A 20,419-nucleotide genomic window follows, 5' to 3' on the forward strand; every position below is an offset into this window, starting at 1 on the left:
GAGGAGCTCCAGGGGGTGGTGGTCTGCCCGGCATGCGGTGCGCTCTTTCGATAGTGTAGGAAGAAGACAAAATGGCGTCCGGTAATAATTCCTTAAACCAGGCCTCCATGAATGCGCAGGGGTCTCATCCCTCACTACGCTCGGGTAGCCCCAGGATCCTTATATTATTGCGGCGGAGGCGGTTTTCCAAGTCGTCTGCTTGTTGCGCCCATTGGCCTGCCACCCTATCCAGCTGAATCAGTTTAGTGGTCTGCGGCGCCACTCTGTCTTCAAGTCCTGAGATTCTATCTTCTGTCTCTCTCACTCTTTCCCTTAAATTCTGCAAATCCTGTCTCAGAAGACCCACATCCGACTTTACCTCTGCAATCCTGCCAGTCAAGGAAGATGTGGATAATTGAATCGCATCCAGTAATCTGGAAGACACTTGTGCCAAAGTAAGCTCTGTTTCAGGAGCTGGGGGAGGTTCAGGCTGTTCCTGCTCTGAGGAGGGAGACAGTGAAGATGCAGAGGCGCCGGCGCCATCTTGTGGAACAGCCCTAGCGTATTCCTTCAGCCGCACAGCCGCCAAGGATTGCCTGGTTCGGTTCATGACAGCTTGTCCTCTTTGGTAAGTATGCAGGTCGGTTCTGGTAGAAGTTATGGCGGTATTTCAGCAGGATAAATAGAGGAAAACCTTAGCTGGGTACGGAGCACCTAAAGAATGCGACCGCTCATGTCCGTCGTTGGCCACGCCCCGTGTCGGCTCTCTTTACAAGTGACGACATCTCTTTGACTTAGTTTCATAAAACAAACGTGTTTTTTTTAATGAAACTAAAGTTACAAGTGCAGCCGCTGCTCCCAATGAAGCAGTCGGCACTTATAACTCTGCCCGTGTATGGCGACACCTCCCCCTCCTTCTCCCTCTGTCCAGCTTCTGCCCAGAGATAATGGAGCCATTGTGCTCGTTATCTGGGCAGATAAGGTACTGATTGTTTTTTTTTAACTCTTTAGTCTTCTTCTCTCTCTTTGGAGAGAAAACTTCTAAGGCGGGGTTCACACACCCTATTTACGGACTTAATTCAGGCGTTTTAGCGCCCCCACAGGATAGGGGATACATGTGTGATCGCTGGCAGCAATAGGGAGAACGGGGGACCGAAAGTCCCCTGAAGTTCTCCATCACAAACCTCGGACTTCCGGGGTCTGTGTCGGCAGCTCCGTAGAAATGAATGGAGCGCCGGTCGCGCTTGTGCGACCAGCGCTCCTTTCATTTTTATTGAGCTGCGCAGACTCCGGAAGTCCGAGGTTAGTCATGGAGAAATTGGGGGGACTTTCGGTCCCCCGTTCTCCCTATCGCTCCCAGCGATCACACATGTATCCCCTATCCTGTGGATAGGGGATACATGTCTTTTGTAGGACACACAATAGGTCTGATTTTTTTTGGGGGGTTGGGGCTGCATGGTGTTACCTACAGGGGGGGCTGTATAGCGTTACCTACAGGGGGGGCTGTATAGCGTTACCTACAGGGGGATGTATAGCGTTACCTACAGGGGGATGTATAGCGTTACCTACAGGGGGGGGTGTCTGTATGGCGTTACCTACAGGGGGGCTGTATGGCTTTATCTACAGGGGGGGCTGTATGGCGTTACCTACAGGGGGGGCTGTATGGCGTTACCTACAGGGGGGGCTGTATGGCGTTACCTACAGGGGGGGCTGTATGGCGTTACCTACAGGGGGGGCTGTATGGCGTTACCTACAGGGGGGGCTGTATGGCGTTACCTACAGAGGGGGCTGTATGGCGCTATCTACAGGGGGCTGTATGGCGCTATCTACAAAGGGGACTGTATGGCGTCATGGAGAAATTGGGGGGACTTTCGGTCCCCCCTTCTCCCTATCGCTCCCAGCGATCACACATGTATCCCCTATCCTGTGGATAGGGGATACATGTCTTTTGTAGGACACACAATAGGTCTGATTTTTTTGGGGGGGTTGGGGCTGCATGGCGTTACCTACAGGGGGGGCTGTATAGCGTTACCTACAGGGGGGGCTGTATAGCGTTACCTACAGGGGGGCTGTATGGCTTTATCTACAGGGGGGGCTGTATGGCGTTACCTACAGGGGGGGCTGTATGGTGTTACCTACAGGGGGGCTGTATGGCGTTACCTACAGGGGGGGCTGTATAGCGTTACCTACAGGGGGATGTATAGCGTTACCTACAGGGGGATGTATAGCGTTACCTACAGGGGGGGTGTCTGTATGGCGTTACCTACAGGGGGGCTGTATGGCTTTATCTACAGGGGGGGCTGTATGGCGTTACCTACAGGGGGGGCTGTATGGTGTTACCTACAGGGGCGCTGTATGGCGTTACCTACAGAGGGGGCTGTATGGCGCTATCTACAGGGGGCTGTATGGCGCTATCTACAAAGGGGACTGTATGGCGTTATCTACAGGGGGACTGTATGGAGTTATCTACAGGGGGACTGTATGGAGTTATCTACAGGGGGACTGTATGGCGTTATCTACAGAGGGGGCTGTATGGCGTTATCTACAGAGAGGGCTATATGGTGCTATCTACAGAGGGGGCTGTATGGCGTTATCTACAGAGGGCGCTGTATGGCGTTATCTACAGGGGGGTTGTATGGTGTTATCTACAGGGGGATGTATGGCGCTATCTACAAATGGGACTGTATGGCGTTATCTACAGGGGGACTGTATGGCGTTATCTACAGAAGGGGCTGTATGGCGTTATCTACAGAGGGGGCTGTATGGCGTTATCTACAGAGGGGGCTGTATGGCGTTATCTACAGAGGGGGCTGTATGGCGTTATCTACAGAGGGGGCTGGATGGCATTATCTACAGGAGGATGTATGGCGCTATCTACAGAGGGGGCTGTATGGCGTGATTTACAGGGGGCTGTATGGCGTTATCTACAGGGGGGCTGTATTGCGTTATCTACCGGGGGGGCTGTAAAAAAGGCACTATCTACAAGGGGGGGTTGTGTGACACCCAGGGGAGGGGGGGCCCCAGTCAAAAGTTTGCTATGGGGCCCAGTCTTTCCTAGTTACGCCCATGTGGAATACGGCACATACAGCCCCATAGAGAATGCGAACGGGAGCCGTTCCATTCACTACAGCGTACGCCGTCTGTGTGGGAACGGCGCATGCGCCACTCCCACAAAGACCAAAAGGAAGGTCTTTTGGCAGAGCGAATTCCGGCACCATTTTCATGCCGGACAGTAAGATGACGATTTCTGGCCGCGGCTTCCGGCCATATGTTCAAGGAAGCGAAGGCGCAAGGAATAGGAGCAGAGGCGGCAGCGGCGCCAGGAGCAGGTAAGTTATGTTCATGTATGTGATGTGTGTTTTACGTTCGTGTATGTTTGTGTTATACTGTCTGCTAGCACTGTATCTAATCCTCCTACACTGTGCAGTCGCTCAGAAAATGGCGGCACACAGTGTAGGAGGTTTGACGATTCAATCCCCTCCTTCTCCTGGCACTAGCCAGAATAAGGGAGGGGGGATTGTGTGAGGACACTAGAGAGTGTGTCTACCCCAAATTTGCAGAATAAAGCAATGAGGTTGCTTTACCACATTGACCAAGCTGCAATTTTGGGAAGTGCTCCCTCTAGTGCCCAACACATGGAAATGTTATCAATTAGAATTTATAATATTTCCTGACTTGTGAAAAAATGAAAACAATGTGTAATCACTCAAATAATAATTGTTTAACTAGAAAAAAAAAATACAATTTCTAGCGACACATTCCCTTTAATGACCAACTGGGCGTGTTTTTACTTTTCTACCAACTGGCCGTTGTAAAGAGAAGTGTATGATGCTGACCAATCAGCGTCATACACTTCTCATTGTTCTCCGTCTGATGGAATCGATGAACGGAAACCCCAAACGGAACCCGAATCCACATGTATGCCAGGACCTAAGGTTTTACAGTAGAACATTTCCTAGAGCATCACACTGCCTCTGCCGGCTTGTCTTCTTCCTATAGTGCATCCTGGTGCTATCTCTACCCCAAATAAGTGACGCACACGCACCTGACCGTCCACAAGAAAACGTTTCATCAGACCAGGCCACCTTTTCCAATTCTCCATGGTCCAGGTCTGATGCTTACGTGCCCATTGTACGTACTTTCAGTGGTGGACAGGGGTTAGCATGGGCAGTCTGATTGGTCACCAAGTGCACCGCCCCAAACACAGCAAGCTGAGATACACAGTGTGCACTGACACCTTTCTATCATAGCCAGAATTAACTTTTTCAGCAATTTGTTCTACAGTAGCTCTTCTGTGGGATCGGAACAGATGGGGCTAGTCTTCGCTCTCCTTTGGCGAGCATGATCCTGTTGCTAGTTCACGGTTGCCGTTTCTTGGACCACTATTGGTAGGTATTATCCACTGTATAATGGGAACACCCCATAAGACCTGCCATTTTGGAGATGCTCTGACACAGTTGTCTAGCCATCACAATTTGGCCCTTGTCAAAGTCGATCAGATCCTCACACTTGCCGATTTTTCCTGCTTCCAACACATCAACTTCAAGAACTGACTGTTCACTTGCTGCCTAATATATTCCACTCCTTGACAGCTGCCATTGTCATAAAAAAATAAATGTTATTAACTTCACCTGTCAGTGGTTGTAATGTTGTGGCTAATCTGTGTAAAGGTTTAAACTGATGGAGAGTGCGGACGTTACATAAAAATATCTGTGTACACCACAGTTTTAAAGGGAACCTGTCACCAGCATTTCACCTATTAAACCAGCAATACCAGGTGAAAAAGCATTTTTATGTAACCTATAATTGAAGTCTAAGCAGGCTCTGTACCTTTAGGCCCCATTCACACGAGCGTGAATCACGTCCGTGTGCTGTCCGTTGAAATAACGCACAGCACACGGACCCTTTGATTTCAATGGGGCCATTCACACATGCGTGATTTTTCACGCAGCGAGAGTCCGTTGCGTAAAACTCACTGCATGTCCTATATTGGTGCGTTATCACACACCTACGCGCCCATTGAAGTCAATGGGTGCGTGAAAACCACGCACCGCACACGAATGCAAAAACGTGTGTGGTGCGTGATTAGCGCATCAATTCAGTCGAAAATAATAAAAAAAAAGAAAAGATGTGCTTTGCGAGTGTGTGAATAACGCATGCCATTCGCAAAGCACACTGATACATAACGCAACACACACGGACCAATTCACGAGCGTATTTCACGCGCGTTAATCGGTGTGAATAAGTTAGTATTCCGTTTTTTTTGTGTTCCCGCGCCGTATGCTAATGAGCATAAGTCATATCTTCAGTTGAAAAGTCATATCTTCATTCCTCACCTCCCCCAGCACACACAAAATCCCACGCTTGCGCATCAATGTCCTGTTCTGGGGCGTGCGCACAACGGGACACCACGCGCAGTAACTAGATTTGAGTCCCAGATGAAGCAGGGAAGGGTGTCGGAACATACATGACATGCACAGCACGCTATCTCAGACGATTTTTTTGGCGGTTGGCGGGCATAAGAGGAACAAACGAGACTGCCGGATTATTACCATAAAGGGCGCAAAATGTTTGCAGACCGTTATTTACGGTCGGAGAAGGATGGCGGCAATGAACTTTTGACAGCAGTGGCCAGCGAAGGGTGAGTAGAGTTCAATAGGTTAAATGCTGGTGACTGGTTCTCTTTAAAATGCACATAATTCCTGTGACTATTTAAAGGGTTTTAATGGTAAACGGCATTCTAACGTAATTCTCTAATATAACATTGTTATTGGATTTGCGGATTTACAACCTGCAACGATCTGAAAATAACCTCAGGTAGACGGAACTTTCTGCTGCTGCCTTGTATTCGCCAGCAGCAGAGTATGGCGGAAGCCTGAACTGCACTGCATGACTCTGCGGGTAACTATAGTAACCGTCCACCCGCTTCCAGCTCGCAGCAGAGCTTATATAACCTGACCGGCGGACATGACATATGCTGACGTCACGAACACAAGCCCTCCCATTAGCGTACACCGCGCATGCGCTCTATGTTTGCAGTGGGGAGCGAGTCTCTTCCGGTTTAGCCCCTTCCCCCGACGCTGATGCATTCGCTTCCGGTGCGTGAAGGAGGCGGCCGCCTGTAGGGCCCGTGGTTCTTACACATTTGTTGTATTTACTATTACAGGGGCTTCAGTGTACGGGAGTTACCGGCACTGGTATCCCATGTCTTTCCTCCGCACACACGAACGGTAGCGTGTGAATCGCAGGCAGAATGCCTCCTGTACAGCTGGAGAGCAGTCAGCTGGTGGTGACCGGGGGACCCACCACTGCTCCTCAGCCACCTCCCCCGGGCACTGTAGTGGCCGCGAGCTCCACCAGCCATGGCTATCGTCTCAGCACCCTTATCGACTTCTTGCTGCAGAGGACTTACCAGGAGATTAATGTGCTGGCCGACCTGTAAGTGTCTTTCAGGGCATGGGGATATTGCTAGTCTTCGTACTCATTATAGTGTAGTCCTATGTAGTGTATTTATACATAGATGCTTAGCAATAATCAGTTTACTTGTGGCTTCCATACAGTAGGATCCTGATAATGTCATGTCTCAGGATGAGCAGGAATAGATCAACGATCGATAAGATCTTCCAAATGGTAAGATCTGTGATGATCAGGGGATCGTTTCATTGAAAGTCTCCATGTGTGAGATCAGGATTTAGTGAGGTTTGATGGAAGGACCTCATGCTGGTCAGTGCTGCAGACAGTTTCCTCTATGTGCATGCTGTGCTGTCAGATTTGACTTATCTAACACAGTCCTCATAAAGTCTCCATCAGAGTCTGACAACCACAAACCTACTGTAAAGACACAACCAACACCCACAACCCTGCAAGAATTGTCATTGTCACCACTTTATTTATGGGGTCTCAACTTTATGTATCATGGGGGATCTTGTGAACTTTGGGTATCACCGTTATTGAGACTTTGTTAGATTTTAACATTCATGTAGTGCATCTGCGATTCAACCTTTCCTGAACTGAAGCAAATCATCTCGACACCTTACAATAAAGATGCCAAATAGTGGTCATTTGTATACAGCTCAAAGTGATGAGTGGGATAGGTAGGGGGAGGGGCAGTTGGTGGTGGAAAATATAGTTCATCAATAGATATCGTGGTTCTTATTCTGCAACTTTTTGCTATCAATTCTGGTATGTTTGCATTTGGACATATAGGCTTTATAGTGAATGATGGCAAGCAAGGCTCTTTCCACGCTGATCGTAGTGGGTGCTATACATTATATATGGGTTGATGTATTTCCTACTGTAAATTGTAAGACTATTAGCAGGCACTTAGGAGTTCTGTGGCCATATAAATGCATAAGGTTGATGGTGGAGGTCCATTTATGAGGGTCTTGGAGCTCCGCGGTGACTTCTAAGGCTCAAATCACATCTTGTTTTTTGCCTAAGTTTACTGTATACGCTCCTGAAGGATACGTTAAGTTTGCTGTGATTCATACTTAACAGTGGCATCTGTCACCCATAGAATATTATGGAATACGTCCTTTAAAACAATTGAAAAGCTCATATAATGCGTGTATTTACAGACCGGTCAATGAGAAATTTCCATTGATGTGTATTATAAGAGTATTAACAGCGTTGGTTATAAACAGGTCTTTGGACTGAAGGAGAAGGCTCTGTTCACACTTGCGTTGGTTTTGTTCTGTCAGGTTTCTATTGATCTTTGACAATCAGAATAACGTAGCATGCTGTACTATTATTTTCAGTAAAAACAAAAGCTGGAATTCTCAGGTACTCATGGGTGGTAAATAGATCATAAGTGATCTCTCATATCTGCCATGGATCCTGTAAAAACTGAAGCCATGATACAAGTGTGAACAGAGCCAAATACTCATGTTTATCAGTTTGATTAGCTTTAGAAACGATTTTCTATATTTATAATGTATTCGCTCGGTTACACAACATAGTTATTGATAATTGCTACATTTAAATCAATGGGAGGCATTTTCGGCGGTTCTTTGGCGCGTTTTGCAGCGCGGTTTCCACGTCCAAAAAACTAGTAAAAAAACTCTGTGTGAACTCCCCCTTATTTGGATTTTCTTGTTTGTTTTGGTAATGAAATATATAACAGGAGTATCAATGTTCATTTATACTGAAATAATACTTCTGTTGTTTTTAAGGGCTATGTAAACCTTTGAAAGGGACTTTTTGTTTTAATAAAAAGGTCAGTCAGTGTGTTAGGTGCAACTTTATAATAAATTTTTATAAAAATATATTTTAACTTTATGAGCTACAGCTGCTCTGTATTCTGCATATACAGCAGCTGTATCTGTCGCTAAGACCTGAATCCGTTAGTCCCGCAGACCTGACAGATTCAGTGTCAGCAGGTCCTGCGTCTCTGTCACACATCTAAGTTATGAACTTAGATGTGATGGATAACCGGTGTATCCTGCCTGTCAGAGACCCGCAGGACAAGCTGACACTGAACCTGTCAGTAAGGCGAGTCAGGATTCAGCGTAAGATACAGCTACTCTGTATGCAGAATACAGAGCAGCTGTATCATAAAAAATCATTTTTAATAAAAACGAATTATAAAGTTGCACCAGACACACTGTCCTTTCTATTCAAAAAAACAACCCAAATCCTTTCACAGGTTTACATAGCCTTTAAAGTGTCTCTAAACATTCGACGAACTTCTGACATGTCATAGTGACATGTCAGAAGTTTTGATTGGTGGGGGTCCGAGCACTGAGACCCCCACCAATCGCTAGAACGAAGCAGCTGAAGCCCTCGTGTGAGCGCTCAGCCGCTTCGTGTCTGTTCGGCTTTTTCCTCAAAGCCGATGTATCGGAGTACGGGCTCATAGACTTTCTATTGAGCCCGCACTCCGATACATTTATTTCCGGAAAAAGCAGAACAGACACGAAGCGGCTGAGTTCTCACACGAGGGCGTCAGCTGCTTCGTTCTAGGGATTGGTGGGGGTCCCCGTGCTCGGACCCCCACCAATCCAAACTTCTGACATGTCACTATGACATGTCAGAAGTTTGTCGAACGTTTAGCTACACTTTAAGAATTTGCTTTAGAGAACCTATCAGCTCCTGACTTGTGTATTTTAGTGAATACTTGTACTATAGTAATTCTAGAATACCTTTTCTATGTTGTGCTATTTCTCTGTTATTTCTTCTGGAAAGTTATGAACAAATTGACAACTGAGTGTTACCATTCCCCTTGGCAATGTGGAATGCCCCTTTGTTGCGGTCATATTGCAGTTTTTGCCGCGTCTTTTTCAGATGACCCCAACATGTGACTACACCCTGACACTGTCAGTCCTGATTGGATTGGTGTATCTGTGTTTTATATCGTTGATGTTTTGATCCTTTTGCATTTACTACTATTGCTGTTTTTTTTTTATTATTATTGGGAAGCCCTATTTATGGATTCATAAACAAATGAGTATAGCAGGAATCCTGTGACGTGAATACGTTTTTACCACATGGCATGGGCCCATATTATCCCTTTGCTTTAGTGGTACCACACTGTATTCTGTCACCAATAATAGTATCAATGGCAGTATAGCATGCTGTGTATATAAATGTATGTCTGTATTGTGCCATGGAAGTGAATAGTTGCCACACAGGATTGGAGCTCAGAGACTTTACTGGACAACAGGATCTGTATTATCTGCAGCTGTCAGTGGTTTATCAGAAGCCGCTGCTCAATAGGCGTCAATAGTCCCCCTCACCTTTAGGCCACTCACACGGCAGTATTTTTGTCAGTAGTGCGTCCAAAACACGGAAGAAGTACAAATCTTTCCATTATGCTTTCCCTCTGTGTAGGTTCGACTTCTGGTTTTGGCCCACTAATACTGATGCAACATACTGATCAGAATATTGTTGTGTGAAAGTGGCTTTACTATGACTATTGTGCTGTTCCCCTCCTTACATCATGTCCTATGTTCAAGGAATACCTTTTTGGTACATCAGAAAGAAATCTTTTCCTTCTGTGTTTTAGGGTTGCCCTTTTTGGTTCTCCTTTACTTTCACCTTCCCCATTCTCTACCCATGTTAGAGCATTTTTGTGCATTTTTTCCATGGAACTCCTTTTAAACTAGGGCTACACGGCGACTTTGGCCGAGACACAAGTCGCACAGCGTGCACCACAGTAATGTAGATGTAAAGTGAATGTGGCCGCGCTGCGACCCCCAGGTTTCCGCGACCGCCGCGCAAGAGTCACAAGAAATCCAAACCTGCTGGTTGTCTTAAGACTTCTGTGTCACAATGCGGCCACATTCATTTTTATTACTGGGTTGCAGGCAACGCGTCGCACCAATCTTGGGCCGTGCGAGATGTGTTCCTTCCAAAGTTGGCGTTTACACAATAATTAAAACTATAGCTAATTAGTTTTGCAACTTTCTAATATACACGTACCATTATTAACCTCTTCCTGTGCTCCCAATGCATGGAAACTTTGGGCCAGATTTACTAATACAGTCTAAGATTTAGGCAGCATAAACTTAGACCAGGTAGTCCGAAGATGCACCAAATTGATCACAGCGGTTCATGCTGTATGATAAATTTGACGTATCTTCCTAGACATGTTAGACACTTTTTTTTTTTTTTTTCCTTTATACCACCTTTTGGTTGGCTTGGTTTACAATCGTTTTTTGCTCCAAATTATGTCAACTGCTGTGCAGGAATCCATGGAGATTGTAGGCTTTATCGGAGGCCTGTATCGAGACGCTAATATTCGACCACATTATGGACATAGAACGCCGCCTTAAGATCGCAACACTGGGCTATGAGCACAGCAGAATTTTTTTTTTCTCTCTGCTTTCACAAAAAAGTAGAGGATGCAATATGTACATTGTTATTTTGCTGTTGATCTACTGCAATGTGAATTTTAGAATGTACCAGCTTTATGTTTATGCTGAATAAAAAGTTAACCTGATACACATTTAGTAAGTGATAGAAATAACTTAACAGCTATTTCTTTCTGATCTTTTCAGGCTCCCAAGGAAGACTGACATGGAAAGGTGAGACTTCATGTAATTGACCTGATATTCGTAAAGAAGCTGATTTTTCCACCATGGATTTTAGCTGTGAAACCGCAGCAAGATTTGCATCTATTATAGCTGCAAATCTATGACTTAATAGACCGTCCCTAAAATTAGCCCAGATTTCTTCCTGCTAAATGTGAATGGGATTTTCAAAATCTCATTCACGAGCTTTGTACTGTAGTTTATTGCGGATTATCGGTGCTGAATCCGCACTGAAAATCTGCAACATATCTGCCACGTCTGAACGTTGTTTTAAGAAACCATATGTGAATCTAAAAGAACGCTTATTGTGGGTAAGTGCTTCAAGTGTCGCTAAGCAGTTCTGTAGCAGCCCAGCGCCATGCCCACACACTGCCACCCTGCGCATAGTAAATCAAATACCCTGTTAGACTTTGGGGATGGCGCGCTCGCTGCTTGTTTAGAAAACTATTGTGAACACCACTTAAACAAACTGAACCTATATGTAACCTGTTTTGTTTGTGTTATAGGAAAATTGAAATTGTGCAATTTGCTAGCCGTACACGTCAGCTCTTCGTTAGATTGCTTGCCCTAGTGAAATGGGCAAACAATGCTGGCAAAGTGGAGAAATGTGCGGTGAGTATTAACAACGTTTACAAACCTATGACTCTGCTTCCACACCTATTCCGGTTAGAAGGCTATGTGCACTTTTGCAACCATTTTTATTGCTCCAATGCATCTAAAATAAAAAACTTAAAGGCTTATTCTCATCGCAAAAAGTCATGGCATATTGCTAGGATCAGTGCGACTGCCGGGAGCACTAATCCTCCTGAGAATGAAGGGGCCACAGTGCTGCGTCCCCTTCTCCGTTATTCCCTGGCCAACGGCTGTGCAGGAAGCTGAAGCACGGCGCTTATTTACTTGAATGGAGCTGTATTAAAGATTGGTGGGGGTCTCGGAGTGGAACCTTCATGGTTTGCAAAGTAATGGCAAATCCTAACGATATACCATCATTTTGTGTGATAGGAATACCCCTTTAACTTTTCCAATGGTTGATTAAAAATATCCTTATGGTTTATGTATTCAGCCCCGATGCAGGTCTATGTGTCTCCATGGTTACAGGCTACAACCAAATGTGTACAGTCTGATCCTGCAGCCATGTGAAACCCCCACCTAATTCGGCCTCTGCAGGCTAGATATATGTTGATGTTGGGTGAGCACACTAATTTGTGACGTGCAGCGTGCTTTTCATTGGGTATGTGTTTATACAATACATACACCGCCATTTCCCAACAAGTACTTACCATTTGTAATTTCTACGTTTGGAAAAGCTATAGGTAATTCTAATTCCTGATATCTTTTCTGTCATCCTGTCAGGGGAGGGTCCGGTCTGCTTAATATGCAATATAAAGGCAGCTTTCATATTGTGGTTAGATTCACAGGCCAAGAATGGAGTTCCGCTTATTGTAGGAAGGGAGCGACTCTGGTTCTAAGTGCTTCTAGTTGAGCAATTCCATTCTAAGCAGATGTTGTTTATTTTGCATTCATGGCAGTCGTGTTCGCTGTTTACGTCTATGTTGCATTGTGTCCATATATACTGAAAAGAGAGATTAGAATAAGTTGTAATTGTTCATGTCGCTAAAGTGAAAATGTGTCAAATATAAGGGGAAAACTGTTATATCAATTTGTGAAATCCCATGTGTTTTAGAATCGCTGTGTTTTTGGGAACTAGATAAGAGGTCTAACAAAATAAATGTAACCATTAGTAGTAACTATGTGAGAAATCATTTAAAAGTTCATTTTCTGTTTTTCTACAGATGATATCAAGCTTTCTCGACCAGCAAACCATCTTATTTGTTGACACCGCTGACCGACTGGCATCATTAGCCAGGGATGCCCTGGTACACGCTCGTCTACCTAGCTTTGCAATTCCTTATGCCATTGATGTCCTTACAACAGGGTCCTACCCACGACTGCCAACATGTATCAGGGTATGTTTATAGACCAAATACTCATAGGAACTCTGAAGAGCGAATGATGAGACAACCTGCTGTAAGATGTGCATTGCAGACAGTGCTGCTTGTAGGCCTGCAAATGGTTTTTTGCTTACACTGCGTGTAGCCGCTACATTTGGCATATATGCCAGGGAAACCCTCTGGCATACACGCCGGACCTACATCCCTGACATATGCAACTGTACACCATATCATACATAGGCCTGATGTTACAAAAAAAACGTATACTACGTGGTGTTTGTAGCTCACTATATATGAAAGTGCAGCAGACTACACATATGCCAAACACATCCACAGGGCTCCATTTTCCAAACGTATGCCAAAAGTGTCCTTACCGGTGGTATGCGCCGGCATACCTTTTTCTGTACTTAAAAGCATAGTTGACTATGCTTTTCAGTGCAGAAGGATCCTAAAAATAAATTTATACTGCACGGTATACAATTTTTTTATTTTTATTTTTACAGGATACAACTCTATAGGCATCCTATTTTATCTTCTTACTCTATGTGTTTTACTACATACTGCCCAAAAAAAAAATACATGTTGTAGCTCTATGGCACAAATGTGATCTGAACCTAGCCTAATACAGTGCAGTGTTTTTGGCAATGGTTTTGCAGTATGCATCAGGTTGCCCTAAGTATAAGTAATATACTTGATTGCACTTATAACCTAGTTATTTTATTATGATGACTTGTTCTGTTAAAGAGGCTCTGTCACCACATTATAAGTGCCCTATCTCCTACTTAATGAGATCGACGCTGTAATGTAGATTGCAGCAGTGTTTTTTTTATTTAGAAAAACATTCAATTTTGACCAAGTTATGACCTATTTTAGATTTATGCTAATGACTTTCTTAACGCTCAACTGGACGTTTTTTAGCTTTTGACCAAGTGGGAGTTGTGAAGGGAAGTGTATGACGCTGACCCATCAGTGACCAATCCGTAACCAATCCGTGTCATACACTTCTCATTGTTCCAGCCCAACTTCTTTCACTGCACAATCACGCTGTAACAATGGGCTGGAACAATGAGAAGTGTATGACGCTGACCAATCAGTGACCAATCAGCGTCATACACTTCTCATTGTTCCAGCCCATTGTTACAGCGTGATTGTGCAGTGAAAGAATGAGAAGTGTATGACGCTGATTGGTCGCTGATTGGTCAGCGTCATACACTTCTCTTCACAGCGCCCACTTGGTCAAAAGCTAAAATACGCCCAGTTGTCCATTAAGAAAGTCATTAGCATAAATCTAAAATAGGTCATTACTTAGTCAAAATTGATTGTTTTTCTAAATAAAAAACACTGCTGTAATCTACATTACAGTGCCGATCACATTATGTACAAGATGGGCCACTTATAATGTGGTGACAGAGTCTCTTTAAAGGGGTAGTTCGACCACAGAAAATTCTCCGAATTGGTTAGGAAATGTTAGAATGAGACACTTATATACTTTCACTTCCGAAATGGCAAGTATGTCCAGATTTCCCTGTCCTGTGATGCGGTCCCAGAAGTGGAGCTTCTCCCCTTAGCTGTGATGTGCCGACAAAGCTTCAGGATGCAGGGAGCCCCCCCCCCTCTGCATGTTGGGGACGTGATGAGAGGGCTGGCTGTCATGCTCTGTTCCTTAGATAAGCCAGTCCTTTCTCTGTCACCGCTAATTCACAGTAACTTTATGTCCAGTTTGCAATTGTTCCTTTTCCCCCTGCTCTCCTTATCAGTTATCTCACTCCCCCCCCCCCCCCTTGACTGTCAGCAGGGAGTTGTCTATTGTCAATGTGAGAATTCACAATCTCTTCTAGACGCTAGTCACTGATTCCTCTATCCTATGATACAATTCATTCTTGTTGTGTAACTATTTGATTCTTTAACTGACAGGATAAAATTATCCCTCCTGATCCAATTACCAAAAGTGAAAAACAATCAACGCTCCATCAACTCAACCAGATCCTCAGGCATCGGCTGGTTACTACAGACCTCCCTCCGCAGCTGGCAAATCTCACTGTTGGTATGGATGATTGCTTTTTATTACTCAAACACACTAGTACCACACCAGTATCTGCATAACCTGTGCAATGAGTTTGTGCATTTGTAGCTTTCTTTGTTATAGGTAAATTATACTTATAAACTCACATTTTTGTCTTCAATATTTCTGTAGCCAATGGAAGGGTGAAGTTTCGTGTAGAGGGAGAGTTTGAAGCTACTCTTACAGTAATGGGAGATGATCCTGATGTTCCATGGCGACTTCTAAAACTGGAAATTCTGGTTGAAGATAAAGAAACTGGAGGTAATAGAATATGAATTGTTTGTACATTTTTCTAAATAAGTTAACGCAATATGTTTGGTAGCAAAACGCAATATTTAGCTACCCGAATGTGTCATTGTAATGTCTAATTTGTGGTAGCAATTATCTCACCACATTAAAATTACAACTCCGAGCTTCATACGTATTTCTATTCTAATAAGAGAACGGATCTCCATCTGATCATTGGTACTCGTTCTGATTATTGGCACAGACAGTGTCCTGTTTGATTGTACCCACTTGGCCGGCTTGCATGCTGGTACATGCACTTCAGATGTATTGGATTGCTTGTGACAACAATCTGTTGATTGGTATGTTTTTCTGTTGGAAATTAATAAAAACAATTTTATAAAGAACTTACAACTCCACAAATACAACTTATTTGTTTATATTATGTTAATTGTTAAAAAAAAAATATTTTACCTATTTCTTCCAGATGGTCGTGCACTAGTTCATAGCATGCAAATAAACTTCATCCACCAGTTGGTTCAGTCCAGGCTTTTTGCTGACGAGAAACCACTTCAGGATATGTACACATGTTTGCGTATCCTTTCCTTTTATACATACGTTTTTTGAAAATCTCTTTGGAAATGTAGTCTGTTCAGTGTTTTTTTTAAATTGAAATATTGACCTGATAAATAGTTTGGACTAAGAAGCTCTCTTCCAGGTTTTCAGCCTCTCCAATAAAATATGTATTTTATAAATATGTTAGTGTGCAGGAGAACTGTATGTGATCATGTTAAAGAGGCTCTGTCACCAGGTTATAAATGCCCTATCTCCTACCTAATGTGATCTGCGCTGTAATGTAGATAACAGTGGTTTTTATTTTGAAAAACGATCATTTTTGAGCAAGTTATGAGCAATTTTAGATTCATGCTAATTAGTTCTTAATGACCAACTGGGCGTTTTTTTTAAACTTTTTACCAAGTGGGTGTTGTAAAGAGAAGTGTATGACGCTGACCAATCAGCTTCATATACTTCTCTTCATTCCAGCCCAGATTGTTTCACTGCACAGCGTGATCTCGCGAGATCACACTGTGACGAGACTTCCTCCCACAGGTCCTTCACCAGAGTGATGGAAGAGTCAACAGACATCGCCTCTAGCCGTGCCAGGATGTTTTTCCGAATCTGCAGCGGCTGGAGGTGATGTCTGTGCCGTCTTCCATGGCTCTGATGAAGAACCTGTGGGAAGAAGTGACGTCACTGCTTGATCTTATAAGATCACGCTGTGCAGTGAAACAAGCTGGGCTAGAATGAAATGAAGTGTATGACGCTGATTGGTCAGCGTCCTACACTTCTCTTTACAGTGCCCACTTGGTAAAAAGTTAAGAAACCACCAGTTGGTGATTAAGAACGAATTACCATAAATCTAACATTGTTCATAACTTGCTCAAAAATGATCGTTTTTCAAAATAAAAACCACTGTTCTCTACATTACAGTGCCTATCAGATTAGGTAGGAGATGGGGCACTTATAATGTGGTGATAGAGCCTCTTTAACATGATCACATACAGTATTGCTTTTAGTGTGATATTAAAATAAATTTTATTTATTTGTGTTCTACCTATTTTTTTTTTCTTTCTTTTACTTCTCTATGGGGGCTGCCATTTTTTTTTCATCTCTGTATGTGTCGGTTAACGACACATACAGAGATGGAATGCGGCACATACATCCCCATAGAGAATGCGAACGGGGGCCGTTCCATTCATTGCCGTGTACGCCGTTTGTGTGGGAATGGCGCATGCGACGCTCCCACACAGACCAAAACGAAGCTCGTTAGCAGAGCGAAAACCGGCGCCATTTTCATGTGGACCGGAAGCTGCTGCCGGACAGTCAGATGACATCTTCCGGCCGCTGCTTCCGGCCATATGTTCAAGGAAGCGAAGGCGCAAGGAGCAGGTAAGCTATGTTTGATTATGTGATGTGTGTATTATGTTTGTGTATGTTAGTGTTATACTGTCTGCTTAGCACTGTATCTAATCCTCCTTTTCTGTGCGGTCGCTCAGAAAATGGCTGCACACAGTGTAGGAAGTTTGAAGATTCAACCGCCTCCTTCTGGCACTAGCCAGAATAAGTGAGTGGGGATTGTGTGAGGACACTAGAGCGAGTGTGTCTACCCCAAATTTGCAGCATAAAGCAATGAGGTTGCTTTACCACATTGACCATGCTGCAATTTTGGGAACAGCTACCGCTAGTGACCAGCACATGGAAATGTTATACATTAGAATCTAATTTATAATATTTCCTGACTTGTGAAAAAGTAAAAAAAATGAAGACAAGGTGTAATCACTCAAATAATGATTGTTTAAATAAAAAAAAATTCTAGCGACACATTCCCTTTAACTACCAGAGGATTGCTTAGGCTGGATACAATTATAGAAAACTCTCAGGTTTGTATGGATTTTCAGCCTTTAGGTTTCAATATGAACATTCTCATTCACTGACTGCAAACAGATCTTGAAATGGTGAGGAATTTAAACACACAGTATATTAGAAAGTTGCATAACTTTTCATTATACATACCCTATACAAGGTTAGCATGAAATAGTGACAGGTGCTAGGGGAGACATGCCTGATGGATGCCTACTCTTGGGTTTCTCCCTGCCCGGCTTAGCTTGATTGACATGTTTCCCTATTTGTTTAGGTAAGCTGCTGACTGTTTCCTTTCACCTATGCAATTTTGGAGAAAAACAATATAGAATCCAGAAAAGAAACTAGCCTCCAGTATTTCTGGAATAGCATTTACTTTTCACGTTCTTATTTGTTTTATATATTCCACAGTTTATCGAAATTTGAAAGTATTTAACTATATTGTTGCTTTTTCCATTTTGCTGTTTTTCAGGAAATGTCAGTGAGGTACAAATGAGTCTAGGTTTGCCAATGTGTGAATGAGTCTATGGACTGGAACTTTGAGGGCTTTAAACAATCGCCATCACTTTATAAATACATTGAGAGACTATTAACCCCTTCCCGACATTTGTCATATGGATACGTCATGGAAAGCTAGTGCTTCCCGCGTTTTACCGCATCCATACGACAAACAGTGGACACAGGCTCAGAAGCTGAGTAGGTGCCACCATCCCCGGGTGTCGGCTGTATGTTATAGCTGACACCCTGGGGTAATGGCGAGGACCGAAGTTTGCTCAGATTCCCGCCATTAACCCTTTAAATGCAGTAGTCAAAAGCGATCGCTGCATTTAAGGTATTTGCAGCTCACCGGCACCCCAGCAATGAAATTGCCGGGATGCTGGTGGCTACAAAGGCGACCGGAGGCCTAACACTGGCCTCCTGGTGTGCCTAGTACTGAAAACTGAAGACTTTCATGCCCCTACTCAGGAGCTGAGCCGGCGTCATCAGCGGTGGATGTCAGCTGTATGTTACAGATGACATCCACCTGTAATGGCAGGAACCGGAGCTAGCTCCGATTCCTGCCATTAACTCCTTAGATGCAGCGATTGCTGCATCGAAGTGGTTGGCAGCAGATCGGCAGATACATATTTGGTATCGCCACGTTTGTAATGGCCTGAACTCTAAAAATATTATGTTATTTATTCCACGTGGCGAACGGCGTACACATTTTTTTTTTTTAGAAAATACTATGCTAGAATTTCAGTGTTTTTTTGTCACTTTGCCCTACAAAAATTGGAATAAAAAGTTGCATGTATCGAAAAATGTTACCTATAAAAACTATAGCTCATTTCACAAAAAAAAAGCCCTCATACAGCTACGTCAACGAAAAAATTAAAAAGTTATGGTTCTCACAACATGGCGACAGTAAAGACATTCTTTTTACAAAAGTAATTTTATTGTGCAAAAAGTTGTAAAACATAAAGTGCTATAAATTAGATATCGCCGGAATTGTACTGACCCGCAGAATAAAGTTATTATGTCAATTATAACGCATGGTGAACGCGGTATAAAAAAACTGCCAGAATTGCTGAATTTCAGGCACCTTGCCTCCCAAAAAATAAGATAAAGTGATCAAAATATCGCATGTACCCCAAAATGGTACCAATATTAACTACAGCTCGTCGTACAGAAAAACAGCCCTCATACCACTACGTCTATAAAAAAATAAATTAGTTAAGGCTCCAATAAGTCAGGAAAGAAAAATATGCAGCTTCACAGCATAAGTATTTTATAGTTTTTTTTTTTTACCCCATTATTATACCACCTGACTATGCCCCTGATGTACTCTGCCCAGCTTACATGTACCGCCACATTATAAACTAAAATACCATTAAAACTCCAAACAAAACTACTACCAAGCAAAATCCACGCTCCAAAAGCCAAAGGGCGCTACCTCCATTCTGAACCCTACAGCGTGCCCAAACAGCTATTTACTTCCATATATATGCCATACCTAGGAGAACCCTTTTAAAAATTTACTGGTATGTGTCTCCAGACGTGCAGAAAAGTGGTCAGGATTCTGAATACACATCCTGTCCTGGCTGGAGGTAATGTATATTCATTGTCAGGACACTGCAGTAACGTTATAGTGTGTTTATGTGGCTGCACATAGCGATATAGCTATATCGCTATCTGCAGTGTAAGTAAATGAATGGAGAGAAGTGTATGACGCTGATTGGTCACTGATTGGTCAGCGTCATACACTCCTCTGTACAACGCCCACTTGGTCAAAAAGTAAAACACGCCCAGTTGTCCATTGAGAAACTCATTAGCATAAAGCTAATATAGGTCATAACTCCGTCAAAAATGATCGTTTTTCTAAATAAAAAAACACTGCTGTAATCTACATTACAGCGCCGATCACATCATGTATAATATAGGGAATTTATAATCTGGTGACGGAGCCTCCTTAACATAAAGTCCAATGTGTCACGAGAAAATATTCTCAGCATCGTTTGGATAGGTAACAGCATTCCAGAGTTATTACCACATAAAATGGAACATGTCAGATTTGAAAAATGAGGCTCTGTCAGGAAGGTCAAAAGTGGCCAAAGCGGGAAATGGTTAAATGATGTATTATAGAGGACTGCACGTGGGTACGGCATTTTGATGAGATTCTGGTTAAATGTTGTTACTCTACAATGTTTCAGTAGTTGTTTGCTTTTTTATATGTACATTTGTGTTCTGTTTCCTTAACTCTGTTCTGTGTA

At 43.5% G+C, this 20,419-nt stretch overlaps 1 protein-coding gene across 2 annotated transcripts in view; it reads left to right on the forward strand.

Moving 5' to 3' along the window:
* Nucleotides 1–6,070: 6,070 nt before the first annotated feature.
* Nucleotides 6,071–20,419, forward strand: part of MED14 (mediator complex subunit 14) — a 60,394-nt gene continuing 46,045 nt past the window's right edge. For both annotated transcript variants that reach the window (XM_075853943.1, XM_075853944.1), the window contains exons 1-7: nucleotides 6,071–6,417; nucleotides 10,977–11,003; nucleotides 11,516–11,621; nucleotides 12,803–12,976; nucleotides 14,876–15,005; nucleotides 15,156–15,284; nucleotides 15,736–15,843. In XM_075853943.1, the coding sequence (XP_075710058.1) occupies nucleotides 6,233–6,417; nucleotides 10,977–11,003; nucleotides 11,516–11,621; nucleotides 12,803–12,976; nucleotides 14,876–15,005; nucleotides 15,156–15,284; nucleotides 15,736–15,843 (859 nt within the window). In that variant the 5' untranslated portion in view covers nucleotides 6,071–6,232. The remainder of the gene's footprint in view (nucleotides 6,418–10,976; nucleotides 11,004–11,515; nucleotides 11,622–12,802; nucleotides 12,977–14,875; nucleotides 15,006–15,155; nucleotides 15,285–15,735; nucleotides 15,844–20,419) is intronic.

Source organism: Rhinoderma darwinii, chromosome 2 (genome assembly GCF_050947455.1).
Source record: "Rhinoderma darwinii isolate aRhiDar2 chromosome 2, aRhiDar2.hap1, whole genome shotgun sequence".
In the NCBI taxonomy this organism is placed as follows: Eukaryota; Metazoa; Chordata; class Amphibia; order Anura; family Rhinodermatidae; genus Rhinoderma; species Rhinoderma darwinii.